The sequence below is a fragment of the Theropithecus gelada genome, chromosome 15, assembly GCF_003255815.1.
Source record: "Theropithecus gelada isolate Dixy chromosome 15, Tgel_1.0, whole genome shotgun sequence".
NCBI lineage: Eukaryota > Metazoa > Chordata > Mammalia > Primates > Cercopithecidae > Theropithecus > Theropithecus gelada.
In genome coordinates, this window is record NC_037683.1 from 85,230 (window position 1) to 103,099 (window position 17,870).

Sequence of the window (17,870 nt, forward strand, 5' to 3'; positions counted from 1 at the left end):
TTGTCAAATGCTTTTTCTATATCTATTGAGATAATCATATGCTTTTCCTTCTTTGATACAGTAAACTATATTGATTGATTTTCAACACTGAACCCAACTTATCCTGGAGTAAACCCCACTTGTGTCATCAGGTATTATCTTTTAAAATATATTCAGCTTGGCCGGGCGCGGTGGCTCACGCCTGTAATCCCAGCACTTTGGGAGGCCAAGGCGGGTGGATCACGAGGTCAGGAGATCGAGACCATCCTGGCTAACACGGTGAAACCCCGTCTCTGCTAAAAATACAAAAAAGTTAGCCAGGCGTGGTAGCACGCACCTGTAGTCCCAGCTATTCGGGAGGCCGAGGCAGGAGAATGGCGTGAACCCAGGAGGCGGAGCTTGTAGTGAGCCGAGATCGCACCACTGCACTCCAGCCTGGGCGACAGAGCAAGACTCGGTATCAAAAAAAAAAAAAACAAATTCAGTTTGCTGAAAGATTATGTTGAAGATTTTTAAAAATCTATGTTCATAAGGGATATTGGTCTGTAGTTTTCTTTTCTTGTCACGTCTTTGTCTAGTTTTGGTATCAGAGCAAAGCTGGCCTCTGAAAAGTTGGAAAATATTCCCTTTTTCCACTTTCTGGAAGAGTCTATATAGAATTGGCATTATTTCTTCCTTAAACAGTTGGTAGACTTCAATAATGAAGCCATTTGGACCTGGAATTGTCTTTCTTGGAAGGTTTTTCCACTCTAAACTTAATTTAATATATATAGTATTACTGAAGCTTTTTTTTTTTTTTTTTTGAGATGGGGTTTCACTCTATTGCCCAGGCTGTAGTGCAATGGTACCATCACAGCTGATTCCTCCTACCTCAGCCTCCCCAAGCAGCTGGGAGCACAGGCGTTCACCACCACATTCAGCTAATTTTTAAATTTTTCTGTAGAGCCAGGGGCTCCCTGTGTTGCCCGGAGTGGTCTCAAACTCCTGAGCTCAAGTGATCCTCCTCCTTCGACCACAAAAACTGCTGGGATTACAGGCATAAGCCAGGGCACCTGACCTGGTTATTCTTTTTTTTTTTTTTTTTTTTTGAGAGTCTTGCTCTGTCACCCAGGCTGGAGTGCAGTGGTGCAATCTTGGCTCACTGCAAACTCCGCCTCCTGGGTTCACACCATTCTCCTGTCTCAACCTCCCAAGTAGCTGGGACTACAGGCGCCCACCATCACACCCAGCTGATTTTTTGTATTTTTAGTAGAGACAGGGTTTCACTGTGTTAGCCAGGATGGTCTTGATCTCCTGACCTCGTGATCAGTCCACCTCGGCGTCCCAAAGTGCTGGGATTACAGGCATGAGCCACTGCAGAGGTTATCTATTCTTGAGTGAGCTTGATAGTTTGTGTTTTTCAAGGAATTTTTCCATTTCATTTGTTAAAATGGACACAAAGTTGTTTATTACATTCCTTTATTTAAAATTTATTATTTTTAAGAGATAGGGTCTCACTCTGTCACTCAGGCTGGAGTGCAGTGGCACAATCATAGCTCACTGTAGCCTCAAACTCCTGGGCTCAAGTGATCCATCCTGCCTCAGCCTCTTGAGTAGCTGGGAATACAAGTGTGTCCACTATGCCCAGCTAATTATTTTAAACAATTTTTTGTAGAGACAGATTCTTGCTATGTTACCCAGGCTGGTCATCAACTCCTGGCCTCAAGCGATCCTCCTGCCTGGACCTCCCAAAGTGTTGGGATTATGGGTGTGAGTCACTGTGCCTGGCCTCTTATTATCTTTTTAACTTTAACAGGACTTGCAGTGGTGTTCCCTCTTTTGTTGCTTATATTGGTTATGTGTATCTTCTCTATCTTCTTTTTTTTTTTTTTGAGACGGAGTCTCACTCTGTCGCCCAGGCTGGAGTGCAGTGGCCGGATCTCGGCTCACTGCAAGCTCCGCCTCCCGGGTTTGCGCCATTCTCCTGCCTCAGCCTCCCGAGTAGCTGGGACTACAGGCGCCCGCCACCTCGCCTGGCTAGTTTTTTGTATTTTTTTTTTAGTAGAGACGGGGTTTCACCTCGTTAGCCAGGATGGTCTCGATCTCCTGACCTTGTGATCCGCCCGTCTCGGCCTCCCAAAGTGCTGGGATTACAGGCTTGAGCCACCGCGCCCGGCCCTCTCTATCTTCTTGATCAGTCCAGGTAGGGCTTTATCAATTTTGTTAGTCTGATTTTTTTTTTTTTTTTTTAGACAGAGTCTTGCTCTGTCTACCAGGCTGGAGTGCAGTGGCGCGATCTCGGCTCACTGCAAGCTCCACCTCCTGGGTTCACGCCATTCTCTTGCCTCAGCATCCGGAGTAACTAGGACTACAGGCGCCTGCCACCACACCTGGCTAATTTTTTTTTTATTTTTTAGTAGAGACATGGTTTCACCCTGTTAGCCAGGATGGTCTCGATCTCCTGACCTTGTGATCTGCCTGCACCGGCCTCCCAAAGTGCTGGGATTACAGGCAGGAGCCACCGCGCCTGATCTTTTTTTTTTTTTTTTTTTAAGAGATGAGGTCTCGCTCTGTCACCCAGGCTGAAGTGCAGTGGCACGATCTTGGCTCACTGCAACTTCTGTCTCCCAGGTTCAAGTGATTCTTTGCCTCAGCCTCCCATGTAGCTGAGACTACAGGCACATATCGCCATACCCGGCTAATTTTTTCTATTTTAGTAGAGATGGGGTTTCACCGTGTTGTCCAGGCTGGTCTTGAACTTCTGAGCTCAATCTGCAAGCCTCGGCCTTCCAAAGTGCTAGCACTACAGGTGTGAGCCACTGCGCCCGGCTATTAGTCTTTTTTTAAACCTGATCACTCTGGCTGTTGTGTTGAAGGCAGACAGAAGGGGCCAAGGGCAGAAGTGGATGAATTAGAAGCTGCTGCAGCAATAGCCAAGAGCCAGAGGATGCAGCAGTGGGGGACGGGAGAGGAGTGGCCACATTTTGGATATATTTTAAAGATAAGAGTCAAGAAAATAGAGAAGGCATGAATCAGAAATGGGATAAGAAAGAAGGAGGAGAAAAGGATGATCCTCAGCCTGTGCAACACAGCGAACCCCCATCTCTAAAAAATATACAAAAACTAGTAGGGAGGGGTGGTGCCTGCAATCCCAGCACTTTGGGAGGCCGAGGCAGGAGGATCACTTGAGCCTGGGAGGTGGAGGCTGCAGTGAGCCGTGACTGCACCACTGCACTCCAGCCTGGGTGACACAGTGAGACCCTATCATTCATAAATAATAAATACGTGAATAAATTAAGATGACTTCTAAGGTTTCGGCTTGAGCATTGACTGAGATGGGGAAGGCTGTGGGGGAAAATTTGAAGTTCAGGGGAGAAGTCAGGACTAAAAATACAAAATTGGATTAATGCTATTTAAAGCCATGGGAATAGGTGAGATGATAAAGGAATGAGAGTAGAGAACATTCCATGGCACAAAGGCACACCCAGAGTTCGGGGGACCAGAGGAACAGATTAAAAAAGGTTCAAAAAGAAGAGAGTGCAAACGAAGAAAAGGCCATGGACGGCCCACGAGCTGGGGATGTGCCTCGGCCTTCGAGTCGAGCAACATGGAGGCCTGGAGACCCCAAGGGCAGCTCTGGTGAAGCTGGGAAGAGCCTCCAGCATGTGGGAAAGGGAATTCAGAGACAACCTCTTAAGAGCGGGCATTAGAAAGGAGAGAATAGGGAAGTCAACAGAGGAGAAGATAACTTTTTTTTTCCAAGATGGAGTCTCACTCTGTTACCAGGATGGAGTGCGGCGGTGCAATCTCAGCTCACTGCAACCTCCACCTCCCAGGTTCAAGCCTGCCTCAGCCTCCCGAATAGTTGGGGCTACGGATGCTCGCCACCACCACGCCCAGCTAATTTTTGCATTTTTTGTAGAGACAAGGTTTCGCCATGTTGGCCAGGATGGTCTTGATCTCCTGACCTCGTGATCTGCCCACTTTGGCCTCCCAAAGTGCTGGGATTACAGGCGTGAGCCACTGCACCCGGTGGAGAACTTTTTAAAGATGGAGGAAATAATCGGGTGTTTATATGTTGACATAAATAATCCAGTAGAGAGAAAAACTGGCAGGGCAAGAAACAGTATGGCATTGCCAGTATGGCATCCTTGGGGAGACGTGAGTGGGGCTTGGTGCACAAAGCAGGGGACGGGGCAGACGCAGGGGGGCGGGGGTGGGCTCTCTGGGGCTGTAATCGCCTCTGTGGTGGGGAAGAACACACTAGAGGCTCCTTCTCTGCTTGCTTTGGCATCACTCTGTGGTTCTGTCCATCAGTTCAGGGAAAGACCAGATAGGGAATGAGCTCACTATGGGAAGGGGCCAAGGGCATGCCAGCTCGTCCCCAGGGAGGGCGCTAGCTGTGGTGAGGCTTGGCCAGGCTGTGTCCTGGTTCCACCACCAGCTGGCTCTGAAATCTCACCATGCCTCAGTTTCCTTACCTGAAAATGGGATCATTGCAGTGCTAATGTGCAGATGGTTACCAGGCGAAAATGCCAGTGCCCCACAGGGCAGGCATCCTGTGCAGCTGTCCTCAGACCCCTCCAGACACAATTGGCCCCTCACCCTCCTCCCTGCGTGTCCTCCTGGGGCTGGCACTCAGGGCGGGGGTGCACATCCCTGGGTCCGGGGCCCTCCTTCTGAGGCTGCCTTGCTCACCTGGGGCCAGCTTGATCTCCAGTGCCGTCCGGATGAGGGCCATGAGTGTGGACGTGAAGTGGACAGTCATGTCCTCGCTGGAGATGGGCATGTTCATGCGAACCAGACGCTAGGGAGAAGCAGGGCGGTCAGGGCCAGGCCTGCTGCGGCCACCCCACCCCAGACTACGCAATGACAGGGTCCCTGGAGGCCGGGCTGGGGACAAGCAGGGCAGTCAGGGTCAGGCCTGCTGAGGCCACCCCACCCCAGACTACGCCAGGACGGGGTCCCTGGAGGGTCACCCCACCCCAGACTATGCCATGACGGGGTCCCTGGAGGCTGGGCTGGGGACAAGCAGGGCAGTCAGGGCCAGGCCTGCTGCGGTCACACCCCCACCCCAAGACTACGCAACGATGGGGTCCCTGGAGGCCGGGCTGGGCATCCCCGTGGTGGTCCCTGCAGGTGCCTGGGCCTGAGTGAGGTGGGGCGGGTGAGAGTTTTGCCAGCATTCACACTCTCCCATGGACTCCCCGCCCCGCAGAGCTAGCTGAGGACCCTCCTGGCTGCAGAAAAGTAGAACTCCAGGTAAAGACTGGAGCCTTGATCCCTCTGAAAGCACAGCCACTTCCTCACCCCGAGGGACCCCTGCCTGTGACTGAATGTAGGAGTGCAGCCTTGGCTGGGGAGGAGCAGTGGCAGCCACAGACAGAAGCGGTTCCTGTGCTCATGGCTCTGCCCACCCTCGTCTTCTCCTCCCACCGCTTGGATCATCTGGACAAGGGGTAGGTGGTCCAGGGTGCCTCTCTGGGGCCCAGCTTCCGGTGGGGACCCCTAGAGGTGACACCCTGGTTTTAGCTCAGGTCCGGTGAGGCTTCTGCCTCTCACCACCCAGCATGAGGCCTGGGAGAGATGCTCGATGCCACTAAAAGGCAGAGCCCATCTCCACGCAAGGCAGCTCCTGCTGCTGGAAGGACAGGAACAGATGGGACTACCCAGGGCCGCAGGCCGAGGCTGCTGCACTTCAGAACGGGCTGGGGCAGTGTCCTGCGGCGCTGCTCCATCTCCCTCTCAGGCAGATAGCCCGTTGCCTGTTTTCAGGGACAGAACAGCCGGAGACGAGCTCATGTCTGCACCACAGTCCTCTGGCCACAGCCAGTGCTGCCCAGAGACCCAGGCTCTAAGATCTTAAGAGGCCTCAAGGAAGAAATGTGTCTCAAGTGTGCCTGGAATATTTTGAGCGTGAGGAGCAAGGAGCTGGCCAACTGGAGCCCCAGGAGCACTGTCCAGCTAGAGACAGGAGCCCCTCCCCAGGGTCTGCCTGTCCTTGACCAAGCCTGCAACCTGTGGCAGCGCAGCCCCTTCTCTAGGGAGGGCCACACAGCCCTGCCCCTAGCATCCTGGCCCCAAATCCAGAGTCCTCAGCCTAACAGCTGGTGGGGTGTGGATGCAAGCCAGGCTGGAGACATGAGCCTGACTCTGGCCCCGAATGCTGGCAAAGCCCCACTTGCCACATCCAGTCCCAGGGCTTTGCACAGCATGTGTGTGCAGCACAACAGGAGTAAACAGCTTCCCAGAGAACGGCATCCCTGCAGACCAGCATGGATGGCGGTGTGAGAGGCCAGGGAATTCCTCTCCCAGAGGGCAGGCACTGGGGGACGTTGGGAATAGCAGTGAAGGCAGAACAGGCAGGTGATTTCCAAGAAGGAAGAGCTCCGCCCAGGGCACTGGAGGGCTACCCTCCCCAGGGTGCCATCAGCCCACTCCAGGCCCCAAAGGGCCAAGAATCTCAGGAAGAAGCAAAGAGGCAAGGCCAGGGCAAACAGACAGGTGTCTCTGCCCGGGGCCCTCAGAGGTGTGGCACTCTGGGCATCTCCTGGACCCTCCTCAGCTCATCTGGCCCTTCTGCTCCCGCCCTGAGACCTCCCTTGGTCTCTCCATGCCCAGAATCTTGGAGTCAGCCGGCACAGCTGGATGCGGCTCCAACGGCTGCTCCGTCACGGCCCTGCCTGCTCGCCCCAGCACCAAGTGTGGACAGAGCTCTCCTTCTTGGGGACAAAGCTACAGCCTTGCATGCAGGACACCCAGGCAGGTACAATGCAGGGACAGGGCAGGGGCTGAGGATGGCTTAGAGGAGCCACTCGGCTCCCACAGGCTGCACTGAGTCGGGTGACAAAGACCTAGAGTCAGGGCACAGAGACAGACAGTGTGGACAAGAGCTGTTCACAGCACCAGAGACATGGAAGCTCTGGTGGGAAGCTTCCTCAGACAGACTCAGGGAAGTCTTCCTCAGGGAGACTCAGGAAAGCTCTAGGCACGTGCTGGCTGAACCACAGGCTGCTTGCGGGAGAGCAGTGGGGGCCTCAGGAGAGCTTTGGGTGGGTGGGTGGGTGGGTGCTGGGGGAACGAAGGTGCTTACACACAGGGGGTATGGGGTGGGACTGGGGACAGCTGGGCAGATGGCACAGGTTTAGGGCTGGGCCGTGTGACCTGCTTGCCCACCCAGGAGGGAGGCCTGGAGGCATCCCTCGATTTACCCCCTTCCTATGCCTCCTGGGCCCTGAGGCCATCCCCATCCTCCAGCGGCCCTCTGAGGCCCCAGGAATAATGGCGAGAAGCCTCTCCCCGACACCCCTTTCCTTCTCAATGCCACGGTGCCTCCTCCCCACCATGGAGCCTAGAAAGTCCCTGGAGACTGCAGCCTGGGCCCAGGGAGCCTCTGCACTTGCTGAGCTGGGGAGGGAAGCACCAGAGGCCCTGCAGACCCACCTGCCCCCAGGGCCAGACCCAGAGGGCTGGACAGGACCATCCATACCAGGGGCTTAGGGCTTTGTTCTGAGCCCAGAACAAAAACAATCTCTGTCAAACAAACGGTTTGTCCCCTTATTCCTAGGAAAGGAAGAGAAGGAGAAAAGGCAGGGAGGAGGGTCTAGTTCTGTCTTCCTGAGCCTCCAGGGGGCTCTCAGAGGGGGCAGCTCAGGTTGTGGGGACAAGAGGCCAGTGAGATATCATGGGGGCCACGTCCCTCTGTCTGGGAGAGAAGCTGGAATGGGGCTGAAGAGAAAGACACAATGAGGCGGCCACGGGTGCACAGCAGAGCGGCAGACAGACAGCCGGGCACCCTGAAAGGGAGAGGAGCTGGGAGAGCCAGCGAGCACCCCCCGGCGAGCACACACAGCCTCCTGGCGGGGGCGGTGCAGGGTCAGGGTCTACCTTGTAGGCAACTCGAGCAGGGCATTTCTTCCCCAGCCCCAGAGGCGGGGACATGTGTTTCAGCATCTCAAACATGTCATTGTAACTGATGCGCCCACTGGAAACCCGTCCCAGCGAGGCCAGGGCACAGTGGGGCGGTCCACAGGAGGAGCGGCAGCAGGAGGGGAGCGGGGAGGGAAGTGGGAGGGGCGGGGAGGGGAGCAGGGGGAGCGGGGGAGGGGGGTGTGGAGGGAAGGGGGCGGGGAGGAAGCAGACAAGAAAACAGAGCCAGTTAATCAAAGTGTCGGATTCAAAGCCCAAAATCAAAATAAGTAAAATGAGGGATTTCTTTGCTTGGCTTGACCCCCTCCTGGCCCCCCACCCCCGAGCCTCACCTCCTCACTCCAGCCCCACGAGGGGCAGTGGGCGGGGGTGGCGTCTGAGCTAATGAACATGGAGGGGTGAGGAAGGGCTGCATCGGGGCGGCTTTGGGTTGATAATTTCTGATTTTACTCTTTTAAGAATCACAGTGAATGCCAATCAGAAAAGAGCTGGTTCACCCTGCCAGAGGAGCTGGCAGGCAGGGTCAGGCGGCAGATGAGGCAGTGGTGGAGAACCACAGCAGAGACATGAGCTTTCCTTACGGTCAGATTTGCTTCCGAGTGAGGCTAGAGGCTACAAAGGTGGAGAATATCTGAAACAAACCGGAAAACTACAGAGGGAGCCCTGAAGCTGTAGAGCCAAAACTTGACCTTGGGGCAAGTCCTGCTTCAAGCCCAGAGACGCCCGAGGCCAGCCCAGGGCAGGGCTGCTGCTGGGGGTCAGGGCTGGGTGGGAAATGGGAGACTGCAGGAGGGGGGAGGAGCTGGCGGGACATGGCCTGGGGCCACCTTGCACCGGCTCTGACAGCAAAGGGGCAGGCTGTAGGATCTGGGAACCTAAAGGCTCCGACGACAGAGTCTTCCCATGTAGAGAGGCCACTAGGCCTGGGGCCTACCTCCAACCCTGGGACACCTGCCTGTGGGCTTGGGGTCCTAGAGACACAGCCAGATTCAGGTGGCCCAGGAGAGAAAGGGGACAGCCTCTTCCTGGCAGATGGATCTGCCCTGGGGCCTTGCCCTCCGCCCACGGTTCCAGACCAGGGACTCCTTGGCTGAGCTGAGCGCACCACTCCAGAGGCAAAGCAGGACGGCTGGTCTTTGGCCCCCACTCTGCCTCTGCCCTTTCCTCCCCCAGGGACTGGAGAGCCACTGGGTTACTGGGCTCTTTCGACCCAGAGGACGGCTGCTCCTGGGAGGCCTGTGCCCGCGCTCCCTTCCTCTGGGGCCCTCGGCCTTTGGCCTGACCATCAGCTCACTCTTGAGAGCTCGGAGGAAAAACCGGGCAAGTCGGCTGCTTCCTTGATGCAGGAGGGACCTAGCCCCCATCTCCCACCCAGCGAGCTGGTCCCAGCCATCATGGCCCAGCCAGAAAGCTTTCTGTGCACTCTCAAAAGGCTGCCTGTCCCCAGCCAGCTAGAAGGGTCAGGGGAGATTAGACAGGGAACCAAAGCGTCCAGGAGGCTGGAGTGCGGGGCAGGACAGGAGGAAAGAAAGGTGAGGCGTCGTCATTCCCAAACCAGGCAGGGAGTGTGTGCTGTGTTTGCGTTTCGGGCAGGGAAGTATGTTGGATGGAGGCTCTGAAGTTGCAAACCTTGTAGGCCAACCTACGAGGGCAGTTCTTCCCTAAGCCAACGGGTGGCGCAATACAACGCAACAAACTGTACATATCCTTATAATGAATCCGGCAACTGGAAAGGAAATGTCACAGGTTATGGCAACAAAGGCAGGATGGAGCCCGACCCGCCCGCCCGCCCAGCCTGTGATGGGAAGACCAGCCTCGCGCAGGCGTGGTGGCGGAGGTGAGGGGTGCACTGGACAGGTGGCACCTCGCCGGGGAACTGGGGCCTGGAGCTCCCCGGGAGGTGTGGCAACCCCAGTGAAATTTCCAGAGCCCGATGTGTGCAGGAGCCGTTCCACACAGAACACTGCGCTGCCCCTCCCTCTCGGTTAACTCTTCCTGTCACTCCCTGAGTGACGATGCTCCCTGGGCCTCCCAGGTCAGCCAAACCCTCTGCTGTACCACAACACAGTGGGTCTGCTTCTCTATCACAGCAACCTCAGAGGCCCACACCCGTTTGTCTCCTGACTGACCCCGTCTCCCTGAACACTGTATCCTCCCCTAGCAGCCCTGGTCCAGCTAAGGACCTATCATCGTAGGGCTGGCGTCCTCGGGTCACCACCAATGCTCCTCTCTCCTACAGTGTAGCCCCCTCGGTCCAATCAGCTCCAAATCATGTTGAATTTCCTTCTGTAGAAGGGGGAAGAAACAGGAAGCCCCACCTGGGCCTCACCAAAGGTGTTTGCTAAGGTTGTTGCAGCCAAGGGACCACCATGGGGGGCTGGACACATGTGAGACCTCCCACCCTCCCCAACTGTCCCTGCCCATCAAGCCCAGGTGAAAAGTGTGGGCCTGACACCATCACTTCTCGATTCAAGGACTGTACCCACTGTCTATAAAACAAAATCAAAGCGACTTGCTTAACCAATTTCAATGCCCTTCTCAACCAGTCTCAGCCTTCCCTGCAGCCCCTCTGCAATGCACTCTCCTCTCCAGCCAGACAGAAACCACCTGGCCTCCCTCTCCCCTCTGCCCCACCTCCCACCCCCAGCTCAATCCATCCTATTTCTCTAGTGCTCAACCCTTCCTATTAAGTTCAGCTCAAATGCCACCTTCTCTCATTCTTCAGGCCGGACGTGGCCTCTCCTTCCTCAGAAATGCTCTGGCGTTGAGCTACAGTCACCACATGGTCTCACTGCCAAGCCCGCCTGAGTGTTCTGACAGCATGTGCCTGTTTCCCCTTTGGGCCCCTGCCCCAGCACATGGCAGATGCCCAGGAGATGTTATTGGACAGATGGGTGGACGCAGAAATGAGCAGCCAGATTGCTGCAAGAAGTGTGACTGCAATTCTCCTCTCAAGTCGCCAGGCTTCACACCACAGGGTTGAAGCAACAACAAAAGGAAGGCTGGGAAAAGCAACACCAGGGTGAATAGCTGCGTGCTTTCAGAATCCACCCACAGCAGGCACATGCACACCACAGACACACACACGCACATAGGCACATGTGCACCACAGGCATGTGCATACCACAGGCACACACATGCACACATGGGCACATGCACACCACAGGCACACACACACAGGCACATGCCCACCACAGGCACGTGTACACCACAGACACGTGCACACCACAGGCACACAGGCACGTGTACACCAGACACATGCACACCACAGGCACACACAGGCATGTGCACACCACAGGCACATGCACACCCACAGGCACGTGTATACCACAGACACGTGCACACCACAGGCACACACAAGCATGTGCACATCCACAGGCACACACACGTGCACACCACAGGCACACACATGCACACAGGAACATGTGCACCACAGACACGTGCACACCACAGGCACACACAAGCATGTGCACATCCACAGGCACACACACGTGCACACCACAGTTGCACACGCACACACGGGCATGTGCACACACAGGTGCACATGCCATGCATATACACATCCACATACAACCACACAGGCATGCACACACAAACATGCAGTTCACTTGCACACATATACACACATGTGCACATATATACAATTACATGTGCACACATGAACATGCACACACATGTGCGTGCCTATGTGCATGTACATGTGCACAAAACACACATGTAGACATCTGTGTGCATGCATGCACAACGCACGTGTACACATGCACATATGCACATGCACAGAGTGCACGTGGTCACATTGTGCAAACACACAACACAGCCATGTATATGCACACACATCCTGTTTGTGCACATACACAGTCACACGTGCCCACACAACTTAAGAAATTTCATAAATTTTATTGTTCTTTCAAAGTTTCTCCCAAAGAACGAGGAGCCATAGAGTGGTCCCCTGGGAACTGACTACATCACTGCGTTTGTCATGGAGGCGACCAAAAAGGCTCTAGGTGCCTGGTGTTCCGCTCAGGAGGCAGGATCCAGACCCAATCTGCTCAGCTGCCTCTGCTGGCCCCTCAGCTCGTCCTGACCATCTTGGGCTGCGTGGGGTGAGCCCAGGCTGCTCGTGGGGGCAGAATCATGTGTTGCTGGCAGGTCACATTTGTGATACTTCGAGGCCCCCAGGTTTTGTATATTATTTTGTGTGTGCTATCTCTGGGGTGAGGCCTGTATCCTGTTGCTTACTCTTCAATAAGCTCTTCTCATATCCCCGACTGCCTGTGTCTTCCAAGGATCCCTGTCGGAGACTCTGGCTTTGGTATGGTACCACTGTGCACAGTAACCAAGCTGCCATCTGGCCCAAGTCCACTTCCCGTTCTTCCTGCCTGAGCTCCTGCCGGCGGCTGACTGCGGAAGGCCCGGGAGTAGCTCATAAAGATTGGGGAACGTTGTCTTCCTCTCACCGGCCTTTGCTGATCTGCCTTTGCTCTTTAGTGCTAACTACATGCTATAAAGTGTCTCTGTTTTCTGCAACACAGTCTCCTCTAGAAAAAATACACCCAGAAAAAGCAGCGACTCTCTAGACCACACAGTCAGGGTGACCTGCCTAGAACTCACCTGAATCCTGCCTGAGTTGGAGTCTCTCCTGCCCTTTGCCTGACAAGGTCTAGGTCTTCAGTGTGGTCAGTCTCCCCCAAGTCGACTGGGCTCACCTGACCACAGGTCCTGTGTGAATGTGCCTGGGCCGGTCCCTCCCAGCATGAACTAAGTATCACAGGGCAAACGTGTTGCTGCATCAGACATGACAGGGTTCTCGCAAGTCACGGAAATTGTCACACACACCGTGAAACACAGACAATCTCTACGTCTGTTCTGCACTGTGTAAACACTGTGTATTTCCCACTTAAATGAAAAGCACCCACAGAGATGCTGTGGGCCTGGAAGAGCCTGGACAGGAGAGGCCCCATCCCAGGGCCCCCGATGCTGCCAGGGGCTCCGGACCTTGTCCAGACTGGGAAGGGCCCCGTGCAGCACCTTCTGGACCCTCACTAGGAGGGGAGGCTAAGTGGATAGGAGGGTGGGGACGTCTAGTCAGGCTCTCAGGCTTTTTGTGTCTGTGGAGGGCTCCCTCTGCTGAGCTGCAGTTTAAGCAAAACCGGGCAGAACCCAGGAGCTCTGTGGACAGACAGTAGGACCTCACCATGAGGGGTCTGACCACATCCTGCCGGCCCTCCCCCAGCAAGGGTGCTGGGGGTAGAGGAGCACGAGGGAGCCTGGGCAGGCTGGGGAGCTCAGAGAGAAAAGGCAGACCTCGGCGCCACTCACGGTTCCCTCATCCCCCCGGGGCACAGAGAGTGGTGGATGTCTACGCACTCACTGACAGCTGCTCATCCACGGCCATTTCCTGGGCACGCACTGTGAGTGAGGTGCTAGCAGGCCTCGTGGCCTTGCAGGGAGCAGCCCACAGTAGACACTGCTTGCGTGAGTGAGCGAGCAAGTAAATGAGGAACGAGAGATGGAAGGAATGGACAAATGGAAAGATGGAGAAGCCATGCTGCCTGACCTGTCTTCCTTCCCGAATGAGCTCTCAGCCCTGCTGAGATGCCGTGCTGTTCGGGACTCCCGTGGATCCTGAGCTCAAACAGCTTCACCTTCTGACCCAAACCTTGCCCTTCACGTGACTCCTGTTCTGTCTGGAAAGGTGCCACCTCTCGCCTTAGAAACAAGTAAACCTTTCCCACCATGACAGACGACAGACAAGGGTCTTGAACACACTGCAGCCTTCCTGGTAGCTCATCTGATGTCAAAAAAGTTCACCAAGCACCCACTATGTGCGGCCTGGGCTGGGGACACAGAGGTGCACGTTGGCCCCTGTCCCCAAGGGAAAGAGACCCCTAAGCGTCTTAGGGAGAATGTCCTAAAACCCCACACTGAGTTTCACAAGGACGCTATGGCTGTGCTGTCTCCACACTCTCCCACAAGCCCTCCACGGCCCTCACATGACAGGCCTTGGAAGAAGACAGTAAACTTCAGCAGAAGACCCGAGTCTCACAAACCCCATGAAAACCTTCCACGACTCCGGGTACCTCCCAAGGAACTGAACTCAAGGTCTCAAAAGACCCTTATCACTTTATGCAGTCCGGGCCACTGCGCAAAGGCACACGAGAGGGAAAAGGGAGGCGCTGCTCAGAGGAGACACCACTGCTGCTCTACACGGAACAGGACGGATCCCTGGGCCCCAAACCAAAACCTGAGGGGGTGCCTACTTGAAACATGTCCGAAGCCACCAGGCCCATCCCAAGATCTATGGGTATGGACCACCCCCAACGACCACAGAGCACCAGGGCTCACTTACCACGCAGCTGGGTCATATTCAGCCCAGACCCGGATGAACTCGTCCAAGTGGTGAGGACCTAGGATGGAAGAGTCCCGCGTAAGGTACTCAAAATTGTCCATGATCACAGCCACAAAGAGGTTCAACATCTGCAGGACAGGAAGGAGAACAGGTAACATAGAGAGACCTCAGCCTGCCCTCCCCACCGCCCCCCACCACGCTCCAGTGTGTGTGAAGCTCTCGGGAGAGCAGGCGTCACTCTGATTAGACCAGCGCATGCCCGACCTGCTCTCCCCACGGGAATTCCCAGGGTTCTGGAATCCACACGCTAGTGTCTTGCCTATTTCAGGCCCCGGAGTTTCTTGTCCATGACCTGCCTTCCTCTCTGTGATCACATTTTCTTTCCCTCTCAGACTGGCCTTCCACTGAATCAGTGACTTGCAGTTAACAGTTTGGACTCTACAGGCCAACAGTTTGGGTTCTTATTTTAAAATTAAGTTTAAAGTCACATAACATTTTAAAATGTACAGTTCAGGGGCATTTAGTGTATTCACAATATTGTGCAACCATCTCTCTCTTTTCAAAACTTTTTTCATCATTCCCGAAGAGTACCTCATACACATGAGGTAGTCACCACCCCAATCCCCGCCCCCCAGTCCCTTGGCAACCACCAATCTCCTTTCTGTTTCTATAGCTTTGTCTATTCCGGGTATTTCACATAAAGGAATCACACAGTATGATTTTATGTCTGGCTTCTTTCACTTAGTTTTATGTTTTCAAGGCTCATCCATATTGTAGTATATGTTAGTACTTCACTTCTTTTTATGGCAGAATAATGTTCCAGTGGTGATACACCACATTCATTCAGTCACGGACAGGCATTTGGGTTGTTTCTGCCTTTTGACTGTTACGATTAATGTAGCCATACACATTCATGTACAAGTTTCTGTGCAGATATATCTTTTCATTTCTCTTGGGTATATACCTAGGAGTGGAATTACTGGGTCATATGGTAATTCCATGCTTCATTTTTTTTTTATGAACTGCCAAACTTCTTCCATAGCAGCTGGTGCATTTTACATTCCTACCGGCAATGTACAACAGTTCCTCCTTCTCCACATCCTTGTCGACACTTGTTATTTTCAATTTTTAGAAAAATTATTGTTATAGCTGTCATGGTGGATGTAAAGAGGCATCTCATATGGTTTTGTTTTGCATTTCCTTAATGACCAAAGATGTTGAATATCTTTTCATGTGATTGTCTGCCATTTGTATATCTTATTTACAGAAATGTCTACTCTTATCCCTTGCCATTTAAAAAATTGGGTTGTTTGGTTTTTTGTTGTTGAGGTGTAGGAGTTCTTTATATATGCTGAATATTAACCCCTTATTAAATATGTGATTTGCAAATATTTTCTACCATATTGTTCTATACATTGTATTTCCACATATTTAATAATGTCCTTTGATGTACAAAACTTTTAAATTTTGTTGTAGTCCAATTTATCTATTTTTTTCTTTGGTTGCTCATGATTTTGGTGTCAAATATAAGAATCCATCACCAATTCTGAAGTCTTGAGGATTTACCCTTTATGTATTCTTCTAATAGTTTCATAATTTTTGCTATTCTATGAGGTCTTTTATTGACTGAGAAAATGTTGTATATTGAGTGAGGTAGTGGTCCAACCCCAATCTTTTGCATGTGGATATCCAATTTTCTCCATATTATTTGTTGAAAAGATTATTCTCTCCCCCACTGAATTATCATGGAAAGAAGGACAAGTCTCTCCCCCATTGGCACAAGTGTCAAAAGTCAATTGACCACAGATATTTGAGTTTATTTCTGGACTTTCGATTCTACTTAATTGGCCTATGTATCTATCTTTATGCCAGTACCACATTGTTTTGATTACTGTAGCTTTCTAGTACGTTTTGAAAGTGGGAAATGTGTTGTTGGAATTAGTTTGCTAGTATTTTGTTGATGATCTTCGGATCAATATTCATAAGAGATATTAGTCTGCAGTTTTCTTTTCTTGTGGCATATTTGACCATGATATAAGGGTAATGCTGGCCTCACAGGATGTGTTAGGAAGTGTTTCCTCCTCTTGTATTTTTGGGAGAAGTTTGAGTGTTCATTTTCTTCTTTTTTTTTTTAACTGTAGTAAAGATACATAACAAAAAATTTTCCATTTTTTTTTTTTTTTTTTTGAGACGGAGTCTCGCTCTGCCGCCCAGGCTGGAGTGCAGTGGCCGGATCTCAGCTCACTGCAAGCTCCGCCTCCCGGGTTCACGCCATTCTCCTGCCTCAGCCTCCCCAGTAGCTGGGACTACAGGCGCCCGCCACCTCGCCCGGCTAGTTTTTTGTATTTTTTAGTAGAGACGGGGTTTCACCGTGTCAGCCAGGATGGTCTCGATCTCCTGACCTCGTGATCCGCCCGCCTCGGCCTCCCAAAGTGCTGGGATTACAGGCTTGAGCCACCGCGCCCGGCCAAAATTTTCCATTTTAACAATTTTTAAGTGTAGAGGTCAGGGGCATTAAGTATATTCACACTGTTGTGCAACCATGCATACCATCCATCTCCAAAACTTTCTTCGTATTCCCAAACTGAAACTCTGTCCACGAAAGAATAATTCCTCATCCACCCTCCCCTGGAAACCACCATTCTACTTACTGTCTCGATGAATTTGACTACTATAGGTACCTCATATAAATGGAATCATACAGTATCTGTCCTTTTGCGACCAGCTCATTTCACCTAACAATGTCTTCAAGGTTTATTCACATTGTAGAATGTGTCAGAACTCCTTTTCCTTTTTAAGGCTGAATAATTATAGTCCATTCAATGTTCATACCACATTTTGTTTACCCATTCATCTGTTGATGGAAACTGGGGTTCCTTTCTCCTCTTGGCTATTGTGAATAACACTGCTATGAGCATGTTTTGACATATATCTGTTGAAGTCCCTGATTTGATTTCTTTTGGGTCTATACCAAGAGTCACTTTTATTAATCTTTTGAGGAACTGCCATACTATTTTCCACACCACCATTTTACAGTCCTACCCACCAGTGCATAAGGGTTGAAATTTCTCCACATCTTTGCTAATATTAATTAATTAATTAATTCTTTTTTTTTTTTCTTTTTTTTTTGAGATGGAGTCTTGCTCTGTCTCCCAGGCTGGAGTGCAGTGGCAGGATCTTGAGTCACTGCAGCCTCCACCTCCCAGGTTCAAGCAATTCTCTGCCTCAGCCTCCTGAGTAGCTGGGATTACAAGTGCACGAGACCACACCTGGCTAATTTTTGTATTTTTAATAGAGACAGGGTTTCACCATGTTGGCCAGGCTGGTCTCGAACTCCTGGCCTCAGGTGATCTGCCCACCTCAGCCTCCCAAAGTGCTGGGATTACAGGTGTGGTTTTATTTTATTTTTTGAGACAGAATCTCACTCTGTCACCTAGGGTGAAGTGCAGTGGCATGATCTCAGCTCACTGCAAACTCCACCTCCTGGGTTCAAGCGATTCTTGTGCCTCAGCCTCCCAAGTAGCTGGGATTAAAGGCGTGTGCCACCACACCTGGCTAATTTTTATATTTTTAGCAGAGCCGGAATTTCACCATGTTGGCCAGGCTGGTCTCAAACTCCTGGCCTTAAGTGATC

The 17,870-nt window shown here is 52.5% G+C and overlaps 1 protein-coding gene across 1 annotated transcript in view; it reads right to left on the reverse strand.

Moving 5' to 3' along the window:
• Positions 1-17,870, reverse strand: part of CACNA1B (calcium voltage-gated channel subunit alpha1 B) — a 250,674-nt gene that overhangs the window by 12,350 nt on the left and 220,454 nt on the right. Inside the window, 3 exon segments of the mRNA XM_025359441.1 lie at positions 4,657-4,765; positions 7,846-7,942; positions 14,237-14,364. Of these exon segments, the coding sequence (XP_025215226.1) occupies positions 4,657-4,765; positions 7,846-7,942; positions 14,237-14,364 (334 nt within the window).